This window comes from Fusarium oxysporum, chromosome 5, assembly GCF_000149955.1.
Source record: "Fusarium oxysporum f. sp. lycopersici 4287 chromosome 5, whole genome shotgun sequence".
Classification (NCBI taxonomy): domain Eukaryota; kingdom Fungi; phylum Ascomycota; class Sordariomycetes; order Hypocreales; family Nectriaceae; genus Fusarium; species Fusarium oxysporum.
Window position 1 is genome coordinate 1723887 of NC_030990.1, and position 19734 is coordinate 1743620.

The 19734-nt window shown below is 49.3% G+C and overlaps 6 protein-coding genes and 1 non-coding gene across 13 annotated transcripts; 3 read left to right on the forward strand and 4 right to left on the reverse strand.

The window, feature by feature from the left end:
* The first annotated feature begins 1029 nt into the window (after positions 1 to 1029).
* FOXG_01669 (uncharacterized protein) lies at positions 1030 to 5055 on the forward strand. 2 transcript variants are annotated; one of them, XM_018378598.1, is made up of 3 exons: positions 1030 to 2117; positions 2200 to 3375; positions 3434 to 5055. In XM_018378598.1, exons 1-3 carry the CDS (start codon positions 1929 to 1931, stop codon positions 4154 to 4156), a joined length of 2088 nt encoding a protein of 695 aa, XP_018234552.1. In that variant the 5' UTR covers positions 1030 to 1928; the 3' UTR covers positions 4157 to 5055. The 2 variants fall into 2 exon arrangements, with proteins under 2 accessions (XP_018234552.1, XP_018234553.1); XM_018378599.1 differs by having other exon boundaries at positions 1030 to 3375.
* A 146-nt stretch (positions 5056 to 5201) lies between these two features.
* Positions 5202 to 11313, forward strand: FOXG_01671 (uncharacterized protein). Of its 2 annotated transcripts, none has more exons than XM_018378602.1 (3): positions 5202 to 9221; positions 9449 to 11217; positions 11287 to 11313. In XM_018378602.1, the coding sequence occupies exons 1-2, from the start codon at positions 9068 to 9070 to the stop codon at positions 10135 to 10137; spliced, it is 843 nt and encodes a 280-aa protein (XP_018234554.1). In that variant the 5' UTR covers positions 5202 to 9067; the 3' UTR covers positions 10138 to 11217; positions 11287 to 11313. The 2 variants fall into 2 exon arrangements, with proteins under 2 accessions (XP_018234554.1, XP_018234555.1); XM_018378603.1 differs by lacking the exon at positions 11287 to 11313 and having other exon boundaries at positions 7993 to 9221; positions 9449 to 10868; positions 10933 to 11118.
* Positions 5353 to 8482, reverse strand: FOXG_01670 (uncharacterized protein). Of its 2 annotated transcripts, none has more exons than XM_018378600.1 (2): positions 7547 to 8482; positions 5353 to 7434 (listed from the first exon to the last, which is right to left on the reverse strand). In XM_018378600.1, the coding sequence occupies exon 2, from the start codon at positions 6414 to 6416 to the stop codon at positions 5787 to 5789; it is 630 nt and encodes a 209-aa protein (XP_018234556.1). In that variant the 5' UTR covers positions 6417 to 7434; positions 7547 to 8482; the 3' UTR covers positions 5353 to 5786. The 2 variants fall into 2 exon arrangements, with proteins under 2 accessions (XP_018234556.1, XP_018234557.1); XM_018378601.1 differs by lacking the exon at positions 7547 to 8482 and adding an exon at positions 7499 to 7546.
* On the reverse strand, positions 11302 to 11399 carry FOXG_18160. Its single transcript has one exon. It is a non-coding gene; the product is annotated as a tRNA-Ser (tRNA).
* A 200-nt stretch (positions 11400 to 11599) lies between these two features.
* FOXG_01672 (leucyl-tRNA synthetase, mitochondrial) lies at positions 11600 to 14759 on the reverse strand. The gene is made up of 2 exons (XM_018378604.1): positions 14135 to 14759; positions 11600 to 14083 (listed from the first exon to the last, which is right to left on the reverse strand). The coding sequence occupies exons 1-2, from the start codon at positions 14642 to 14644 to the stop codon at positions 11720 to 11722; spliced, it is 2874 nt and encodes a 957-aa protein (XP_018234558.1). The 5' UTR covers positions 14645 to 14759; the 3' UTR covers positions 11600 to 11719.
* Positions 14760 to 14938: 179 nt separating this feature from the next.
* FOXG_01673 (methylenetetrahydrofolate reductase (NADPH)) lies at positions 14939 to 17719 on the forward strand. Its single transcript, XM_018378605.1, has one exon. It carries the CDS (start codon positions 15296 to 15298, stop codon positions 17315 to 17317), a length of 2022 nt encoding a protein of 673 aa, XP_018234559.1. The 5' UTR covers positions 14939 to 15295; the 3' UTR covers positions 17318 to 17719.
* On the reverse strand, positions 14953 to 19734 carry FOXG_01674 (uncharacterized protein). Of its 4 annotated transcripts, XM_018378607.1 has the most exons (4): positions 19676 to 19720; positions 19154 to 19277; positions 18848 to 19024; positions 14953 to 18761 (listed from the first exon to the last, which is right to left on the reverse strand). In XM_018378607.1, exons 2-4 carry the CDS (start codon positions 19257 to 19259, stop codon positions 18052 to 18054), a joined length of 993 nt encoding a protein of 330 aa, XP_018234561.1. In that variant the 5' UTR covers positions 19260 to 19277; positions 19676 to 19720; the 3' UTR covers positions 14953 to 18051. The 4 variants fall into 4 exon arrangements, with proteins under 4 accessions (XP_018234561.1, XP_018234563.1, XP_018234560.1 ...); XM_018378609.1 differs by lacking the exon at positions 18848 to 19024 and having other exon boundaries at positions 19676 to 19734; XM_018378606.1 differs by lacking the exon at positions 19676 to 19720 and having other exon boundaries at positions 19154 to 19378.

Sequence of the window (19734 nt, forward strand, 5' to 3'; positions counted from 1 at the left end):
TCTAAGAAATTGAGGGAGGGTTTCTGCCATTCTGGAAACATGGATACTGTCCGCTGTCGCAAGCGCGGGCAAACCCTCCGCGACTCCGAGTCTGGGGCACAGGATATTGTGTTTTAGGCGAGAACAGGTGAGCAACAATTTACATTCGGAGCCTTTATTAATAACTATCAGGGGATCATCGTTAATGACTCCGTGCCGAAGAATCTGCATTACCTGCAGCATGATAGATTGCGCTACGGTCCAGCGGAACCGCGACGGCACATATGATTTTTCAACATTTCTCATGAAAGACCAGGGACTCGCTCCTCCCACGTCAGAGAAGGCTGCGAGACCCGGGAGGGTAAAGGAGGAAACTCAAGTCATTCCGGGCAACGAAGTATGACCTCAAGATCCAAACCCGGTCACTGGTTCAAAATCAGAAATGATTGCCTTGCCGTCCATACACTTCGTCAATATATCCACAGCATGAGAACGTCTTATGCTTAGGATCGTTAATAAAAACACGAAATAGCTTGGACTGTGCTGAATCAAGCAGTTGGCGCTGCTCCGAACTCCGGTTAGGCGGGTCAGTCCTGGGGTCCATCTCCACAACGATATGCCACCCCGGGATCGGGGGAGGGAGCTTTCCCGGTGTTACGGAAGAGAAACGGCATTCTGCTGGGAAGAGCATATTCAATTGGTTTCCTTTGCACGCGTTTCATATCAGGTGTCTATTCTCATAATTGTTGATAGTATGAGTTTGAGATGTCAGGAGTCTGGCAATTGATCATGATTCCCTTCTTGAGGCTCAACTTTTGAGGCACTGACTGATATCCAGGCTCGTTAAAAGACCTTGCCCAGGAGGTGCCCGGGGTGGGCCAACTTGGAAGGGGTCCACAGATTAGATCCATTAGATATGCACGCCCACATGTAGAAGAGATGATGTATCTCAAGGTACCGTCACTCGAGCTGGCAGTAGTTTCTGGGCTCTGTCTTCACCGAATTTGCTTGGAGATCGTTGACTGATGCTGGTGACTTTTGTTGCTCTCGTGTCATTGGCGCGTGCTCTTGAACTTGGCAATATGAAGCGAGATTCCTGGATCGTCGACTGTCAAATACTCTGCCTAGGTACGAATCTAAAAGGCAAGGCATCAAGTTAAAAAGAACAAAGAAAAAAGAGAGCGCGCTTGCAGCGGTCCGCCCTATACCTGTCCGCTGGTCCGGACTTCAGACCACCAAAGCCCCACGTTGCTTCCTTTTCTTCCAGAGGTGCGCTTCCAGCTGCCAACCTGGCGGGCTTCAGTGGAAGAAGCAAGTGCAACAGCGGTTATTTAGGGCACTTTCTAAAGGGAGCTGCTGGCTAACTTGAGGTACACACAAATAACAGAGTACCTTATTTCTAGTCATGTGCAATACTCAAAGATACTTGAAGTCCAGTACCTCACCCCTCGTGGCAGGCGCAAACACAGACACACACCCGCTACAGCACACCCCCCGCCCGGACCAACCACCGGCCTGGCCCAGTGAATAGCAAATTTATCTCATCTTTCGCTCCATCTCGAAATTCCCCAATTGACGCATTTTGCTCTCCTCTTCAGCTTCTGCTTCTCTTCGTTTTGCTTCCCTTTCGCTACGTCGACGCGTCTCCGACATTCTCCCCCTGCCGCTGACTTCGATCGTTCGAGGGAAATCTTATCCTTTGCACCTCTTTCTACCTCTTGTTAGCTTCTGCTATTTGCGTTGCTCCAGAGAATTTCGTCGTGGTCAGCCGTTGTCGGACCACTTGTCAGTGGACACTACGAAACCAATTCGTCTCCGAGTCGCCCCAGACACCTCAGTTTGCGACCTGCTGAGTATCGCTCGATTATTTCCGACAACCTAATTGCTGTGAACTCGATCCATCCTTTTCGGAACTTTTCTTTACCCCTCCGAGCGACTACGATATAACAATGTCCAAGCTTGCTGTGGCCAAGGAGGCCGTCAAGGAGGCCGTCATCGGCACACACGAACCTGAACAGCTTGCTGCCCACACCAAGGCGCGCTTCACCAAGCATGCTATCAAGGACCCTGAGACAGGCGAACTGTACCTCGGACCCGATGAGTTTATCAACGCTGTTGCGCCTGAGGGTGAGGATTACGTGAGTCACGCACTCCTGCTTCAAGCAAGCTGTAGCCAGGCTTGCATACTCGCAAGGACTTGCTAACCACTGCCAAAAACAGCACAAGATCTCCCGTGATCAATACTCCATTCTATTCAGCGTCGCGGATGTCAATGGCAAGGGCAAAGTGAGTCTTGCTGACTGGGGTATTTTCGAGCACCTCCTCAACAAGCCGGATGCCGAGTATCAGATCGCTTTCCGCCTCTTTGACGTTGAGCGCACCGGCTCTGTTAAGTATGACGATTTCCGCACGTTGTACGAGCTCAACAAGGGCCCCGACAACCTAACCTTCGACTGGGACTCCGACTGGGCCAAGATTTACATTGGTAACAAGAAGCACCGTCACCCTCTCGACTATCCTCAGTTCTGCCAAATGCTGCGCGGTCTCCAAGGCGAGCGCATTCGGCAGGCCTTCCACCAGCTTGACAAGGACGGCGATGGCTTCATCAGTGGTGAGGAGTTTGAGCGCATCATTGTCGAGACTGCCCGCCACAAGCTGTCTGAGCATATTCTTGACAATCTGCACACTCTTGTCAACCTCTCCATTGGTTCCAAGATTTCATACGCCAATGTGCGCGCTTTCCAGAACGTCATCGGCGGGATGGATCTTGTTGAGCTCATCTTGCGCCGTGCCATTGACCAGAGCAAGGACGGCAAGATCACTCGACCTGAGTTCCTGAACGAGGCTGCCAAGCTCACACGTTTCTCTCTTTTCACGCCTATGGAAGCTGACATCCTTTTCCACTTTGCCGGACTTGACGAGCCCTCTGGCCGTCTGGGACTCTCCGATTTCGCCAAGGTCCTTGATCCTTCGTGGCGGAACCCCATTTACGACGCCGTCGAGGCCACAAAAGCCAAGGTTGCCGCTGGTGGTATCCTGATGGGAGTTCTGACCTCGGGTTACAACTTTGCTCTGGGTAGTGTTGCCGGTGCCTTTGGTGCCTTCATGGTGTACCCCATCGATTTGGTGAAGACGCGACTGCAGAACCAGCGAGGCGCCCAGCCCGGTCAGCGCCTCTACAAGAACTCGATTGATTGTTTCCAGAAGGTCATCCGCAACGAGGGATTCCGTGGTCTCTACTCGGGCGTGCTACCCCAGCTAGTTGGTGTTGCTCCAGAGAAGGCCATCAAGCTGACGGTGAACGATCTTGCCCGAAAGTACTTCACTGATAAGAACGGCAACATTTCAGTCTTGTCCGAGATGATTTCTGGTGGTTCTGCTGGTGCCTGCCAAGTCGTAAGTTCATCAAATAACCCCTACCTTGATAGAAGCGCCACTAACTAGCCTACCACAGGTCTTCACCAACCCTCTCGAGATCGTCAAGATTCGACTCCAGGTTCAGGGCGAGGTCGCCAAGACCGTCGAAGGAACACCGAAGCGATCGGCCATGTGGATCGTGCGCAATCTGGGTCTTGTTGGACTGTACAAGGGTGCTTCGGCGTGTCTGCTCCGTGACGTTCCCTTCTCGGCCATCTACTTCCCTACCTACAGCCATCTCAAGAAGGACTTCTTTGGCGAGTCTCCGACCAACAAGCTGGGTGTTTTGCAGCTGCTGACTGCTGGTGCGATTGCCGGTATGCCCGCTGCCTACTTGACGACACCCTGTGACGTTATCAAGACCCGACTTCAGGTCGAAGCCCGCAAGGGCGAGGCCACATATAACGGTCTGCGACACGCCGCCAAGACAATCTGGAAGGAGGAGGGTTTCACTGCCTTCTTCAAGGGTGGTCCCGCGCGTATTTTCCGATCTTCTCCTCAGTTCGGCTTCACCCTTGCCGCATATGAAGTTCTTCAGACCCTTCTACCCATGCCTGGTACTCAGAAGGAGAAGATTCCTACAGGCGTGTCAGATGCCGTGTCAACGGTCAAGGGCAGCCTGGACACTAGTCCATATGGTCGCAGCCGCAACGCCCTTAAAGTGATCCTCGATCTTGATGAGGACTTTGGCAAGGTCAAGCTTCCCAATGAGAAGGGCTGGCGATCGCTGCCCAAGATCATGGGCGGTGGTGGTCAGTAGAACGATAAACAAAATGATAGAAATGACCGGGAGAATCCAGAAAACGGATGCGTTGAGGTTTTTGATCGAGGTTAAAGAGGATGCAAGATTGACGAAAGCGATTGTCCGGTGACTGCTCGGCTATTACGCCTTCAAAAACGGCCCATGGTCGGGCTTCGATGTCCGAAGCACGACCCGCCCGTGTTCAATTACCGGACAAAGCCGAGGAGATATTGCATCGAACCCAATACCCAGCGAGACCAAAAACCTTTATGATGAAATCTCTCTTTTGAATCTATGTTTTCATTTAGAGCGAAAGACAAAGACAAAAGAACGGGGATAGATGGAAGATGGGATACAAAAAAGAAGCAGGATGAGATAGAGATAAATCGGATATCCGGTTCCTGGCGGAGCGGAGCGGGCGAGGGAGAGCGTCTGCTTCTTTTGCATCAGACTCGGCGTTCTGGGGCATTCAAAGGGCATGATGGGAGCTGTATTTTTTACCACCCTTTACTATGTTATGTTTAGAGTTCAGTATTATTGTTACTATAGCTTGTTTGAATCCTTTTGTGGAAAAGAAAGCACGTTCATGAATTATGTGTGGCGGTTTATATGGGAATTGAGTGTAACAGGCGCATTCACGAAGCGTATCTGTTTAACAGAATCGTTAGAGCAGCAAGATTAATCGAGACTTTGGTCTCAAAGGTGTGTTTAATGGGCTATCTCTTCAGAGATGCTGCAGGCGTAGCGACGCAAGTTCCACAGCCGCCTGAGCGACGAACACAGCGTGCTTAGTACAAAGAACGATTTAATCGCTTAACATGGGAGTCTTGGAATTTGTGAGAAATTTAGGTCGTCTTGTCTCAAACAATGAATATGAACTGATGATCAGAAAATGTCAGATCATAAGGACGGTCCCTATTCAGTACATTGGAGCTATGCCATCGTTTGACGAGTTCATGACTGTGTTCCTCAACTTAAACTAAGCAATCTCTTGTCTCCTTTTTCTCATGAGAGGTCGCTCTTGTCATTTGATTCCAGAAATTACAATAGTACCTGAGAGACTAGAACATACGAGCACGATGCTTTTTTGTGACATCAAATGCAACATTCCGTTGCTCTTCGGGCCCACAGTGGCTCTTAGATAGAGCAAGACATCATACATCGTAAAATATTTAATATAATTCTAGCACTTTCATGCATTTGTTTTAATGATGTGATAATCCTTAAGTAAAGCTGCGGGCGTAATGAGTAGGTATCTATTCAACTGAACGGCCACCATCTTGTGAGGATTGTGTGGATACAGTAAAACAAAGAATCCAATATCGTTACAAGTTAGTTAAAAACAGCGAGGCTCTGATATGTAATTCTCAGGATTATGAGAAGGATATAATTCTATTATGTAAAAAATGCCACAAATATAGTTGACAATTGAAGCTGATCTGATGCGCCTTTTCATTATGCGCAGTGGGAATCTCTAAATCAAATTCCCATTTTCCGACGCCTGTTGAATTACCAAAACTCCAAAGTCTAAATAAATAGACAGATTCATCAGATTCGTTAATGCTTTTGTTCGCCGTTGCTTCAAATCCAACAAACCCATACACCGAAGCAGACTCGCTGAACGAGGGAAGAGAGTAGAGTAAGCAGCTCAATAGTGAACAGTAGCTAATCTCTGGATCCAACCAGCTTGCTGTTGAGGTTCATACTCGGGAACCTTGGCGCCAGGTTCAGCCATCATGGACATCTTGAGCCATTCGACGTAGTCCTCGAAGCCAGTTGTGCTGCCAGTGACATTGACCTTCTTGACGCCCCTGACACCCTCAAACATGCGTAGATTGCGATATCCGACGCCGAGGAACATCGACTGAACAACGTCAATGGTGAGCTCGTCAAGTCCGCTGTACGCTTTTGTCACAGCATCAGCGTCGTAGGGGAGATCGACATCGAGGCGGACTTGGGTGTGGAAGCGGCGGATGCTTGGGATGATGGATGATTCCTTGACGGGGCCGTACCAGTTTCGGAGGCGGGGGAAAGAGGTGAGTAGTGTGGGATGAGAGAGGAATGTATTGCAGCCGTAGAGAAGATCTGTAGCTTCATCGTGAATCTGGCGGTTGGTGCGGAGGAGAGAAGCGTGGACTTTTTGCTCAGGGCATGGTCGGCCACATCGGGTGTAAGGCGCTGTGAGGAGGAGTTGATCGTAGATTTCCAGACGAATCTCAACTGGGAGGTCAAGAAAGCCGGTCTTGTGGGGTTCTTGTTGTTGGATAGTAGTGGCCATAGTGATTGTCGGTATCAAAATATAGTGATGTAAGTGGTGGTTTAAGCTGGTTGAGAGTAGATTGAGTAGAGTCGAAATGACTAGCGGATGTTGACGAGATCTTAAATCAAGTTGGGAGAGCTGCTAGACTGATGAATGACTAGGTAGGCTAGCTGTTGTTGGCTTGAATGATGTTATCCAATGGTGGTGTTGATGTTATAGTGCCGATCTTTGAGGCGTTGAGTCGTATGATATGATAAGATTGATGAGCGTGTAGATATGTTGTTGTTGAGATGATATGAACGGGCGCAGAAGCAAGAAAGGGGGAGATTGAGAGTTAATATATATATTAGACATTACAAGGTGAGTCAAGAGAATTGACCTTGAATTAGACGTGGTCGTGGACATGGCCGATTGACGGACACACCCTCCCAGGTTCTGACCTTGAACTTACGAGACGCCAGGGCCAGGAACTAAAAAGATTACAGGGATCATGGGTCAGACCAAGGATCGGGACGGGATGGTTACATGCAGAATGGCTGATGATTGTGAGGGAAACAAGGTCGCTTTCTGAGCCACGCAATTGAAATTCGGGTGACAATTGGTTCCATTCGAAGATAGAATCCTTATCTTAGCTACACACCCTGCAACGAATGGATCATATCACACGGTGACTGACGTTGACCGAAAGATTGAATTATCGCTTTTTTCTTGCTGTCTTCAAATGTGTCTTGATCTTAGTGGCATCCATCCATACCTGTCAGCCAGATAAGCTGAGCTGACTCGCGCTGGCTTTAACTCTTGTGAGCTGAATTGACGAAGTGAGCATAAGCAAGTGCCGATCTCTTGAGTAAAGGTTGTGCAGCCAGCCATGGAGACCAAACTATCAGTTACCTGGTGACGAGTCAAAAGAGATTGATTTGATGGCGGTGACTGTGTACTGTGGTGTTGCATCAAGGCATGAAGTTCTAAAATGCCGAATGCCGGCGCCTAGGAAATAATACGGATCTTCGTGTCTAGTACAGCCACAGATATGAGACTGAGACTCATACTGATTAGTACTGATACTGATATTCATGAGCTGAGCATAAGGTGACAAGTACCGTCCCGGTGCCGAGCGATGCCCCGTACGGAACGGCCGTTGAACCCACAGTTTGGCAAGGGTTAAGATCGGGAGCCAGAGAGGCCCCCTTTTTTTAAACCTCTAGCGATCTAGGATCAGGGTCTAGGCTTTGCAATGGTTAATTGGTGTTTCTCTCCTTCAAAAGGTAAGTGTTGATGGTGGAATCGTCAAGATATATACGTCATGACCATGGAGAATGAATGAGTAACATGTCAATCTCATGATGTTGAGCGCAATCTTGATCAAAGAGGGGCGGCCGCAAACGGAGGCTCAACGCCGTCATCAAATCAACCTGCCTCTATTCCCAGTTCTCCTCAACCCCTGCGAACTCCATTGTTTGATGTTTTCCTCTCAGAATAAGTCGACTCAGGTGGGTTTCCAGACCACTGACTCACTAAGGCTCGGAAATAGCACGGCATGCAACATAATGCAGCCACAGTCGACGATGGAGTAGATAATGCAACCTAACCAACCGGCAGTGTAAAAATCAATGAAAAGAAAGTTACCGCGCATTCCATTTGATTCAAGATGCCCACTTCGGCTCCGATCCTACCGACGACAACAACTCTCTCAAGAAAATAACCCGCGAGGGACTCTGTCTCATATAAATCGTGTCCGACCTCTTCCGATTCTCTTCATCACTATCTACAGGGTCCACATTTTGAGCCTCGTCTGGCCTTGTCTGGCGTGCTTTTTCACTTCTGGCATGATCCCAAAGGCCCATCGACTCCATCCTGCGGCTGCGGCTGCGGCTGCGGCTCTGCAATTCCCACACCGCTCGCTACCGAGACAAGGGTCTAAGGTGAGAAGCATCATGTTAAACACGTTCTAGAAAAGAAAACAAGATCTTCGAGGGGGCGTGTAAGGTGAGAGGTGTATCCACTCGCTTAAGATGTCAGGGCGTCTTCGGGCAATTCCCGTAGATGTGAGCTTCTTTGATGCTATGATTCACGGGTTAATGCGCATGCTTCTAATATTCTTGGAGTATCAGCATCGTCTCTTCTCGGTGTTATTGTTGCATTTGTTTTGGGTGGAATAGAATCTGCTCGGATGTTCTCCGTGTGGTTGATGAGCTGTAACATGAAGCTTTGATCATGACAAGGTGAAGCATTAGCATCTTGAAAGGGTTCTTCGTCACACTGCATTCCTGTTCATTCGGTTCATAGCAATTAATTAGCAATTCGATATTCAAGATTATCTTCATCATGATGAAAGCTTGAGTTGTTAGATTGACCGGCTATTCCTAATTGGCTCACGCAGCCACAGTCGTCGGTACATTTCAGCCACACTTGTGCAACCACTTTGGGTCTTAAATTGGCAATGGAAGTCACGAAAATACGTACCGAGATGGCGTCAGAGCACATGAGTGTTCGCTTGATGTCTCATCTCAGGACTCATTCATTCACCTCCGCGGTCACACGATTCATCGCTGTAGTCCTCAACAGCCTCGACTCTCTTTCATGAGCATCGAATTCCCTCCTTTCTCTCCTTTTCACTTCATCTCAGCCTTGACGCGTAACAACGCCAAGATACGAGATTGTAGATAATAATGGCTGTCGGCTTCCTCACGTTCCTTTCAGGCCTCTTTGGATGGATTTATTTCCTCGCCTGGAGCGCGTCCTTCTATCCTCAGCCCTTGCTTAACTGGCGGCGTCGCTCCACCAGCGGCACAACTATCGATTTCCCCTTTATCAACGTCCTCGGTGAGTGCCCAACCGCGATGTGTTCTTATACCCGTACCCCCAGTGAATGGCATGATATGAGTGTCAGAATGGAACAATATACACCCCTCTCTTCTCTCACCTTCAGTCAGCCCGGCGGCTTGTCGCCCTGCCGCCCCGGAATCCTGGACCCGATCGCCGCCACATTGGATCCTAGTCCAGTTCGTCTTCACTTCATCCTCAGTACTAACAGTATTCGTATCTATCAGGTTTCGCTGCATACTTTAGCTCGAATGTAGCTTTCTACTACTCACCAGAAATCCGCGCTCAGTATGCTGCGCGACACAAAGGCCTCGAGTCTACTGTACAATTCAACGACATCACTTTTGCTCTCCACGCTCTGTTCCTGTCCATCATCACAACCTCACAGTATTTCGCTCCATCGCTGTGGGGGTTCACCCCGAACTCTGGAAACCGACCCAGCCGGTTTATTCTTGGGGTAGCAGCCGGCTGTATCACTGGGGTTCTTTTGACATGCGTCATTGTTGCTTCATCTCCAGGAAACGATGCCGTCTATGACTGGGTTGCCCTCGATATTGTCTACGCCGTGGGCTATGTCAAACTTATTGTCACCTTGATCAAGTACACTCCCCAAATCGTTACCAACTACAACAACCAGAGCACCGACGGTTGGAGCATCTCTCAAATCTTACTGGATCTTACTGGCGGTGTCCTTAGCGTCAGTCAGCAGGCCATCGATAGTTATCAGCAGCGCGACTGGAGCGGTATCACCGGTAACCCGGTCAAGTTTGCTCTTGGCAACATTAGCATGGTTTATGATACCGTCTTCATCATCCAGCACTACGTTCTGTATCATGACTCAGAGAAGCCGCAGTCTAGCGATCGCGAGAATCAGAGATTGTTGGATGAGGAGCGAAGAGCGGAGCGCAGCGAGTGATATCATTGTCTTTGACTAGAACAACAGCGATGAATACTCTACTGGTGCATCTTTGTGGGTGGTGTTTTGGTTTGTGCATTGGAAACTCTCGGCAACGCGATCTGCGTTGCATGATAGAATACGGCCCATAAGCAATCCATTTTCTGTATCGTGGGGTCATATGGCCTATCAAATGGCAGATAGATATGATTTTTCAGGGCATACGATATGGTGGCTGCATTTGGACAGCTGGAGCAGACTCAGCTTGAATTTAGCATCAGGCTCAATAATGTCAGCATGGCCACAAGCCAATCGTAGCTTTCATGTCAACCTCCCTCATATTGGTGTGGCCCCTTAATCTGACTCCCCTGGCATTGATCTTGGATATATAAGCTGGTACTACGACATACCTGGGCTGCTGTAGTGGTGTACAAAGATGTATTCAGGATACTGAGCAACATCACGGCTGAAATGGGAGCTATTGGTTCTGACTGAAGCTGAGCTTATGCTGACCATGCCGCATGACATAGATCCTTGATCGTATATATCGACGAATGCGGCTACACCCATAGCATTCAGTTCAAGTCTTCTTATATTTGCCGGTGATGTCTAGTATTGTCTATTGCCCCGTGGGTTTGTATATCCGCTAGTAAGCCGATTCTTGATGGTAGCTGCTCGGCTGGTGGACCAACCTGGCCCATCCACATGCACGATTAAAAAAAGGGAGTTATCAAGCTTAACCTTGACAATCTGCAAGCTCTCCTACAACAATAGTGATACTTTACTCGGCCGTGCTGACAGTTTTTCTACTCGCAGGGAGAGTGTGAGATCAGCATCTTGATCCGCTTCTGGCAGCCGATGGAGCTGTCTCCCCATCCGCAGAATCAAGATAAACAAAAGACACAGATACAGGCCAGAACATTGAAATCATTTCAAGGAAACTCATCTCTGTAAAAATAAAATCTGGGCCATACACCGTCAACGTGGTTCATAAATTGGTGGCTCAAGTTATAGAGTGTTTTATATTGTATTTAACTCTAGAGGCTTATAAGACTAACCTAGTTATCACAAGGTCCGCGTTCTTCCTTCACAGCTACAAAAGTGAGATATAAATCCTTATCTTATACCAATTGCACCATGGAATAAAAATACTCTAATAGAATAAAACAGTAATGCAAAAAGGATCGACAACGGCAGGATTCGAACCTACGCGTGCGAACACAATGCCTATGATGTCTCGAAGAGATAGCAGGGCATCGCCTTAACCACTCGGCCACGTTGTCCTAGATCGTTGGGAAGTTTTGGAATACCGTTGATATATACAGGGCAAACTTTTCAGCTATAGAATGTATCTATTCCATGTTTACCTTCGTTGCCTACAGCTTCGTTAGTAGTACATTTTTGTTGTGTATCGGAACGTAAATGTCATTCTCTTGTGACCCTACCATGCTGAAACTACCCGGATAGTCTGTATACTATTAACTTCACTTCGCATAATGATAGCTCGAGCTCAACCGCACTGCAAAGCATCAAATGTCTATCACTGTCTATTTTGTCTCTATTTTACAGATATCGTACAACCGTCTTGACCAGGTTATGAGGTTTATTTCAATACAAAATTGATCGTCTTACCTCCTCTTACAGGAATGGCCCTCTTAGCGGCGCGCAAGTCGTATGGCCCTTCAGAAAACCGCGCAGCACCCTCCTTAGTAGCAAGAATCTCCCTGACCATCCAGTCCCGAAGCTCATCACCAGACAGCTCAGCTGGAGGGGCGGGAATATCGACCACACCGCGCACCTTGCCATTGACCTGTACCGCACAAGGCTGTATTCGCGGGCGAACGAGTTCGGCCAGGGAGTTGTCCGGCACAGGGAAGCTGGTGGACGAGAAGATGGAGGATGCGGAGGGGCAAAGAAGGGCCCAGCATTCCTCGGCAAATGCGGGCGTGATGGGCGCCATCATAGAAATTAGAGCACGAGCTGCTTCATGCTTGACAATCGGGCTGGCAGCATCGTTTTCAGCCAAGGTATTAGTCAGGATCATAAGATCCGATACCGCAGTGTTGAGGGAGTATACTTCCTCATAAGATGTAGTGATTGATGTGATGGTTCGTTGGAGATGGCGCCAAATGGCTCCTTCAGCATCCCACTGTTTAAGCTCTTCCGTGGACGCAGAACCAAGACCCTTGTGTTTCTCAACAAGATATTCTCGGGCGGTAGTTGTTTGGTCAGCGGTTTCTGCAGCAATGGCTACAATCTGATCGTGGAGTCGCTGAAGCCAGCGGGTGACTCCCGAAATCTTAGCCTCGTCCCAGTTGAGCACGTCACCAACAGGGGCTTGGAATAGCATGTGGGCGCGAGTAGCATCAGCACCGTATTTCGAGATGAACTCTGAGGGGTCGACCCCGTTGTATTTTGACTTTGACATCTTCTCGAAAGAGACATTAGCCGTTTTGCCAGATGATACCACCTTGGGCTGGTTGGGATCAGTCAGGTCAACTTCATCGGGCTTGAGGAAGCGGCCGTTGTCAGGGTTGATGTATGTTCTGCCATGGACCATACCCTGAGTGATGAGGCGCTTGAAAGGCTCCGCAGACTTGTGGGTTTCCTCGTTGTATTGAGGAAGCAGAGGGGTTGACGCCAAAAACTTGAAGATGAAGCGGGAATAAAGAAGATGGAGAATCGCATGCTCGATACCCCCGATATAGGTATCAACGGGAAGTGTTCTGCCCGCTTCAGGAGAAAATAGCTGTTCCTGGTTATGGGGATCAGCAAACCGAGCATAGTACCAGCTTGAGTCAACGAATGTATCCATGGTGTCTGTATCTCGTCGAGCAGGGCTGTGGCACGTGGGACAAGTCGTATTGACAAATTCAGGAGACGACTCCAGTGGACTTCCATTACGCGTCTCTGCCCAGTCCACATCAGGAAGCTTTACAGGAAGCTGTTCGTCTGGCACAGGAACCGGGCCACAGGAGTCGCAGTGAATGATGGGAATAGGAGTGCCCCAGTACCGTTGTCGGCTGATCAACCAGTCTCGGAGACGCCACTTCTCGACAGGCTTTGCAAGATCAGCCTTCTCAAGCAGCTTGACAATTTCTTCGCCAGCAGCCACTGAATTCTTGCCCTTGAAGGAACCACTATGTTCGGTCATAACGCCATGCTCGACAAAAGGCTCGTTCTTCATAGCTGTTGTTGACTCATCCTCTGATGCAGAGAGAACTTGTCGGACTGGCACATCGTAGTGATGTTCCTTCCAGAACGCATTATCCCGCAAATCGTGGCCAGGAACACCCATAACTGCGCCTTCACCATAATCACCCAAGACATATGGCGCAACATAAACAGGCAGCGAGACCTTGGTGGCATCGGGAGTCTCCTCATGATACGCAAGTGGGTTAATAGCCCGCAGGTGAGGTAACAAATAGCCAACCTTGGAATCCGCAGGCAGACCAGGGATGATGTCGATGAAAGCTTGTAGTTCAGGATCCGAAGCGGCGAGCTTAGCTACGATTGGATGACTGGCAGCAAGAGCCACATACTGAACGCCAAAGAGTGTATCAGGTCGAGTGGTGAATACTTCGATCGCTGCATGAATATCGTGGCCCATGGCTAGAACGGGGAATTTGACTGAAGCGCCGGTTGATTTACCCAGCCAATTCTTCTGCTGAGCCAGAACTCTCTCCGGCCAAGCATTTTCCTTTGCAAGTGCCTCAAGCTCCTCGAGAAGGGCTTCACGGAACTCAGAGATGCGGAAAAACCATTGCTTGAGTTTGCGCTTCTCGACCTTGACACCGGACCTCCACGAGTTGCCATTAGCATCAACCTGCTCGTTTGCAAGGACTGTTTTATCCACAGGGTCCCAGTTGACCTCAGCTTCGGCTTGGTAGGCAAGACCTCTTTCGTGCAACATGAGGAATAGCTTCTGTGTGTGTTTGTAGAAGCCGGGATCACATGTTGACAGCTCCTATAAGGTAGATTAGAACGGGAATCATGATCTATATGAGGGAGAACCTACACGATCCCAATCCCAACTCCCATTCATGAGTTCCAACTGCTCCTTCATCTTGGCCATGTTACTTCTTGTCCATTTTTCTGGGGCAACTCCTCGTTCAATTGCAGCGTTCTCAGCTGGTAGACCGAAGGCATCCCATCCCATAGGTAACATGACTTTTTCGCCCCTTAGTGTTCGGAATCGAGCGACGACATCGGCAATGGAGTATACTCGCAAGTGACCCAAATGGAGTGTGCCCGAGGGATATGGAAACATTGGCAGCACATAATGTTTATCTTGGCCATTTGTCCCCTTTTCGGAGACTTTGAAAGTCTCATTAGTCTCTCTCCACCTCTGGCGCCATTTTTCGTCTATTGAGGTAAGGTCGATAGCGTAGAATCGTCGTGAGATTGCTCCAAGAGTCGCAGTCTTGGTGTGGGCGATTATCGGATGTCGAATTGAGCTGGAGGAGAGACTAGACAAAGCACGCCGAGCCGTGGCGCAGCTCATGAGCCTTTGGTGCAACAATGGCATTGGTACGTAGGCATGATACGATCCAGAATCGCATCAATTGGGTCGACCTGGGTGTAGATGTTTACACTTGAGATTTGAAGCTCTGTGTTCTGCAAGCGATAGTAAGGTGGTTGAAATTTAAAGCTCGGGCCACGCCGGTACATGGGTCACCACTTACACGATAGCCGTCTCCATGTACCGTTGGGTGCGTCATGGCTGCTAACGTCCAGTGGCCAACCCGAGAACGGTCGCTGAAGGCCGCTAACAATTCAGTGTGCAAAATGATGTACCCCGCTAGTATGTAGTATGGATGCCCCGCCACAAAACTCATCCCCTCCACGATCTAGAATAAAGAAAAGGGACCCCGACGTCTTCGACTCGACTTGTCTCGTCTCACTCCGAGTTATCTCCTTGAGTCGAGAGCCCCTCCCCTCTTCGGTCTGAGAACGATAGCTCTTAATCGATAAGAGATAGCGACAAGCCAGCTTTGAGCTAACTGCCCTTTCCAGCATTGCATCTCCCCTCCGCTTCTAGTCAATCATCAACGATTCGGCAGTTCAAGTACCCCCCGACGATATCCGTCCAACTTCGAGTCTACAACTTTCTCAATTCACATATTACGAATAAACGCGAATCATTGAACCATTAAGATAGCTCCCACCGTCCGTCGCAATGGACAAGATCACCGATCGCATCGCTGCTCTGCCAGCTGATGGCACATACTTCTCTCTCGAATTCTTCCCGCCCAAGACCGCCATGGGCTTCTCCAACTTGCGAGACCGTCTTCACCGAATGGAGCGTGCCCTTCGGCCGCTCTTTGTGAATGTCACTTGGGGTGCGGGTGGCAGTACATCCCAAAAATCACTTGAATTGGCCGAGTTGTGTCAGAGAGAGGTTGGACTTACAACTTGCCTGCACCTGACATGCACCAATATGAGCAAGAAACTGATCGATGAGGCGCTTTCAGATGCGAAAGCACTGGGAATCAGAAACATTTTGGCCCTGCGAGGTGATCCCCCACGAAGAGAAGAATACCGCGACCCAGAAGATTCTGAGGATGACGGAGGCCAGGACTTCAACTGGGCTGTTGACCTGGTCAGATATATCCGCAAGACACATGGAGACTACTTCTGTATTGGTGTCGCAGCTTACCCCGAGGGACATGCCGAAGAGAGCCATCCTCTCGGGCAAAGCTTGGAGCATGATCTTCCTTACCTTGTGCAAAAGGTGCAGGCTGGTGCCGACTTCATCCAAACCCAGCTTTTCTTCGACATTGAAGCATACGAGCACTTCGAGACCACTCTACGAGAACACCCCAGCGGTGCCTTTAAGGGAATCCCCATTATTCCAGGACTTATGCCCATCCAGAGCTACCAGATGATCAAGCGCACAACCAAGCTAAGCCATGCCAAAATTCCAGACCATCTCCTCGCACGCCTCGACGCTGTCAAAGGTGATGATGAACGGGTAAAGATGGTCGGCGTGGATATCATCAGTGAATTGATAGACAGAATCAAGGCCATCAAGTCCAAGACACCGGGTCCAAAAGGCTTCCACTTTTACACGCTCAACCTGGAGAAGGCCGTATCCTTCATCCTGGAGCGGGCGAATCTCATCCCCGACCCTCCAGAGAACGAAGAAGCCATCGCAGTGGACGAACTAGCCATTCCCTCGCTACAGATCAATGGCAGCGCCAACATGCGTTCTAGCAGCCACTCCCGCTCCCGGCAGTCAAGAAGACATTCTTCTGTTGCCTCAGACCCCCACAATCGTGTGATTGTTGGTGATAGGCCAGCGATATATCCTGAATGGGAGGCTACTGGACAGGAGGCCGGCGTGCGTGCCGAAGCAATCAATACCCGTGCAAACACTCTCGCCATTTCGGAGGGCGAAGGCGTTTTGGGTCGTGAGGCGACATGGGATGACTTTCCTAACGGTCGTTTTGGTGACGCCCGATCCCCCGCCTATGGTGAGATTGACGGATACGGCGTAAGCCTCCATATGTCTGTAACACAGGCTGTCAAACTTTGGGGTTACCCCAAGACACGGCAGGATATCAACGACCTGTTTGTCAAGCATATTCGGGGAGAGCTCTCCGCCATCCCCTGGAGTGAGGAGGAGCTTCGGGCTGAGAGTTCAACTATTCAACCTAACCTCCTGCAACTCAATCGCAAGGGCTGGTGGACTGTCGCTTCGCAGCCTGCCGTCAACGGCTTGCGATCCAGCGACGGCACCTTTGGCTGGGGTCCACCCAACGGATTTGTCTTTCAGAAGTCGTTCGTCGAATTCTTCATCCCCGCCAATGAATGGGACACTCTCAAGGCTAAGCTCGCATCGCCGGAGCTGCAAGACCCTGTATGCTTCTACGCCAGCAACGCACGCGGAGATTATCTCTCATCGGACAACAGCGATCACGTGAACGGTTCGACGGAAGCCGGTCCGTCTACGAATGCCGTGACATGGGGTGTGTTTCCCGGAAAGGAGATCATCACGCCTACTATTATTGAGGAGGTTAGTTTCCGAGCTTGGAGCGAGGAGGCGTTTGGAATTTGGGGTGAATGGGCCAAGGTGTACGGCCGGGGTTCTGAGAGTGAGAAACTTTTGAGTGGCATCAAGGATGATTATTGGCTGGTCAACGTGATTCATCATGACTTTGTGGAAAAAGATGCCTTGTGGCAGCTTTTGTTAAGTTGAGCAACATGTCTATCCTAAGAGACGTAGACATGTCAATGAAAAAGCAAGTCAAAATCAAGCAACTCCTGAGCGAGGCCATTCTCATGCGAGCCACGAAATACTACTGAATCCACGATAACATGTCAAGGCAATTCGATACTCAACTTGGAAAAGATCACTCGGATCAGAGCCTCAAGCAAGACAAGACATACTCAATATGATCTTGCCAGATAACTGCTGTCCTGCACCTAATACACTTGTTTTTAGCATATCATAGTATTTATACTATAATGGTTATGTCACAGCCATAAATTACAGGGCACCACATTTTAAGACTCACGCTGTTTATTGAAGTGAGCACAATAGCTAGCTAGAACTCATACATGCCCCATACTATTCAGGCCCAAATGAACCCTTACTAACTGACCGGCTAAGAAGCCATGAAGTGTGTCGAATGTCTGGTGTCAAAGGAAAGAACTGAATGCTTCTGTGTTGCGGGAAAAAGGGGTATCTGTGCTGGGAAAACAGGGGGCAAGGGCATGAAATATGATCAAAATACCGACAGCAAGGCAGTAAAAGCCGATCAAGCCATATGTCGCTAACAAAAAGAACCGGTTCCGCATTCGTGCTTTTGTGGTATGTTGTATAGTACACTCTGTAGAGCTTTCATCCATATTTTGGTACTGTATCCGTTAATCTTTGTCGACGGTATCAGTTATTGCTCAAGTCAGAGATCGCGATTCGAGATCGAGAGTTTAGATCTCTCCGTCACCCCATTCCATGTAGGACGAGTCATCGGGAGGTGGAGCGCGAAAGGTTCCCGCGACTGAGAAGATGTCGGGATATCCAAGGCCAACTGAGTTGATCATGTCAAGACCAGAATTTCCCACCACGGACGGCTGAGGCTTACGCTCTACGTTGCCAAAGATAGAGGTCGGAGCAACAGTCGCGGAAGGAGGGAGCGTTGCAGCAGGGAGACCGACAGGAGCCGAAGTAGGACCTGGAGTTGGAGTAGGGGCATCCTCGTACGGAGACTCGCTGTCATTGTACTGCGCGGAAGCGCCGGCGATAGTAGCAGCGGCCTTCTGGGCAGCTGTGCGAGAGGGCGTAGGGCCACGAGGAGTACGACCAGTTGTCTTGACTTTCTTTGAGGGAGTATGATCCATTTCATCAAAGTTAAGCTCATCGTCGTCTTCATCTTCCGAGCCGGAGCGCTTGATGGGATTCAAGGGCGTGTATGAAGTTTTGCGCTTGGATCCCTTGGCCGATCGACTTCCAGGCTGGCGTGACGGAGTAGGTTTAGATGGGGTATTTGGCAGCCCGGACGCTGTGCCAAGGTTGAGGCAGTTGGCGACATCATCACCATTGTTAGCGGCATAACGAAGGGCCTCAGCGTCTTTCTTGATAGTTCGGAACTGGAATTGGATGCCATCTGCGGTAGATTGGCCAAAGTATTTGGCAATATCTATGGAGAACGAGTTAGTGAGAGCTCATAGCAAGAAAGTATCATAGCGTTATCGGAGAAATATGCGATCAAGCGGGGAGTCGTACTGTTCTTGTCAATAGCTCCCTGTGTGGTAGGGAGGAGGTTTTCGTCGGTGGTCAAATCCTTGACATCGAGACCTTGCTCACGGGCCGCATGGATAATGCTGACAGTTGCCCGAACCTTGCGGAATCGATGATTCAAAGCATGGTCTGTCATGTCAGAGCCGTAACAAGCGGCGATTTCTGGGGAAGAGTCAATCCTCCTCCTGCAGACTCAGCGTTATGGGGAAGGGACACAAAGAACAAGGGCTTAAGGCCACAAGAGACCCTTAGAAACAAGTGCGACGAGATATAAGGAAATCACCCTCTTACCCTTGTAGTTCCACTTGACGTCGGGATGAGCGGCGACGATAGCCCGAACCATACGAGCCTGAGCCTCGTAGGTCTTGTAGTTGGCTTTGGCATTTGCGGGTGCCATGGCTTCGGCAGAGGGTTTCTAAGGACTGTTAGTCGCCGTGAACAGTGATGCTAAAGAGCCGCGTTGATGATATGGTTGAGAAGTCGTATTGAGGCCGACGTACTTAGAGAATGGGTTCGATTGTGGTCTACTAGTACTCGAACCGGCGGCTATCCGATCGGGTCGATGCCAAGGCTCCAGTAGTAACTGGTGAACACCATGGCGATTGAGGTGCGGGAGTGGCGGTGATATTTGTTAAATAAGAGAAGGTATTAAAGAGAAGAAGTAAGATTGTTGCAATATGATGATGTGTTGTTGGGATGAGATGAGAGAAGAGAAGGTTATTGAGACTCGAGAGTGCGGGGATAAGATGAAGAAATGAGGAAAGAATATTATGACATGATTGAAAGAAAAGAAAGAGATATTTCACTACCTACCTAGAGTCGAAGGGCAATGAAGATGTGATTGAGATGGGTGAAAACTGCTTATGATATAG

Excerpts from the sequence above, each read along its gene's own strand:
- FOXG_01669 (XM_018378598.1), top strand. The coding sequence starts at position 1,929 with ATGTCCAAGCTTGCTGTGGCCAAGGAGGCCGTCAAGGAGGCCGTCATC. Across the intron at positions 2,118-2,199 it reads CGCCTGAGGGTGAGGATTAC|CACAAGATCTCCCGTGATCA; the intron begins GTGAGTCACGCA and ends TGCCAAAAACAG. Across the intron at positions 3,376-3,433 it reads CTGCTGGTGCCTGCCAAGTC|GTCTTCACCAACCCTCTCGA; the intron begins GTAAGTTCATCA and ends AGCCTACCACAG.
- FOXG_01670 (XM_018378600.1), bottom strand. The coding sequence starts at position 6,416 with ATGGCCACTACTATCCAACAACAAGAACCCCACAAGACCGGCTTTCTT.
- FOXG_01671 (XM_018378602.1), top strand. The coding sequence starts at position 9,068 with ATGGCTGTCGGCTTCCTCACGTTCCTTTCAGGCCTCTTTGGATGGATT. Across the intron at positions 9,222-9,448 it reads CCCCTTTATCAACGTCCTCG|GTTTCGCTGCATACTTTAGC; the intron begins GTGAGTGCCCAA and ends CGTATCTATCAG.
- FOXG_01672 (XM_018378604.1), bottom strand. The coding sequence starts at position 14,644 with ATGCCATTGTTGCACCAAAGGCTCATGAGCTGCGCCACGGCTCGGCGT. Across the intron at positions 14,084-14,134 it reads GGAGTTGGGATTGGGATCGT|GAGCTGTCAACATGTGATCC; the intron begins GTAGGTTCTCCC and ends TCTACCTTATAG.
- FOXG_01673 (XM_018378605.1), top strand. The coding sequence starts at position 15,296 with ATGGACAAGATCACCGATCGCATCGCTGCTCTGCCAGCTGATGGCACA.
- FOXG_01674 (XM_018378607.1), bottom strand. The coding sequence starts at position 19,259 with ATGGCACCCGCAAATGCCAAAGCCAACTACAAGACCTACGAGGCTCAG. Across the intron at positions 19,025-19,153 it reads CGTCAAGTGGAACTACAAGG|AAATCGCCGCTTGTTACGGC; the intron begins GTAAGAGGGTGA and ends ACTCTTCCCCAG. Across the intron at positions 18,762-18,847 it reads GGGAGCTATTGACAAGAACA|ATATTGCCAAATACTTTGGC; the intron begins GTACGACTCCCC and ends CGTTCTCCATAG.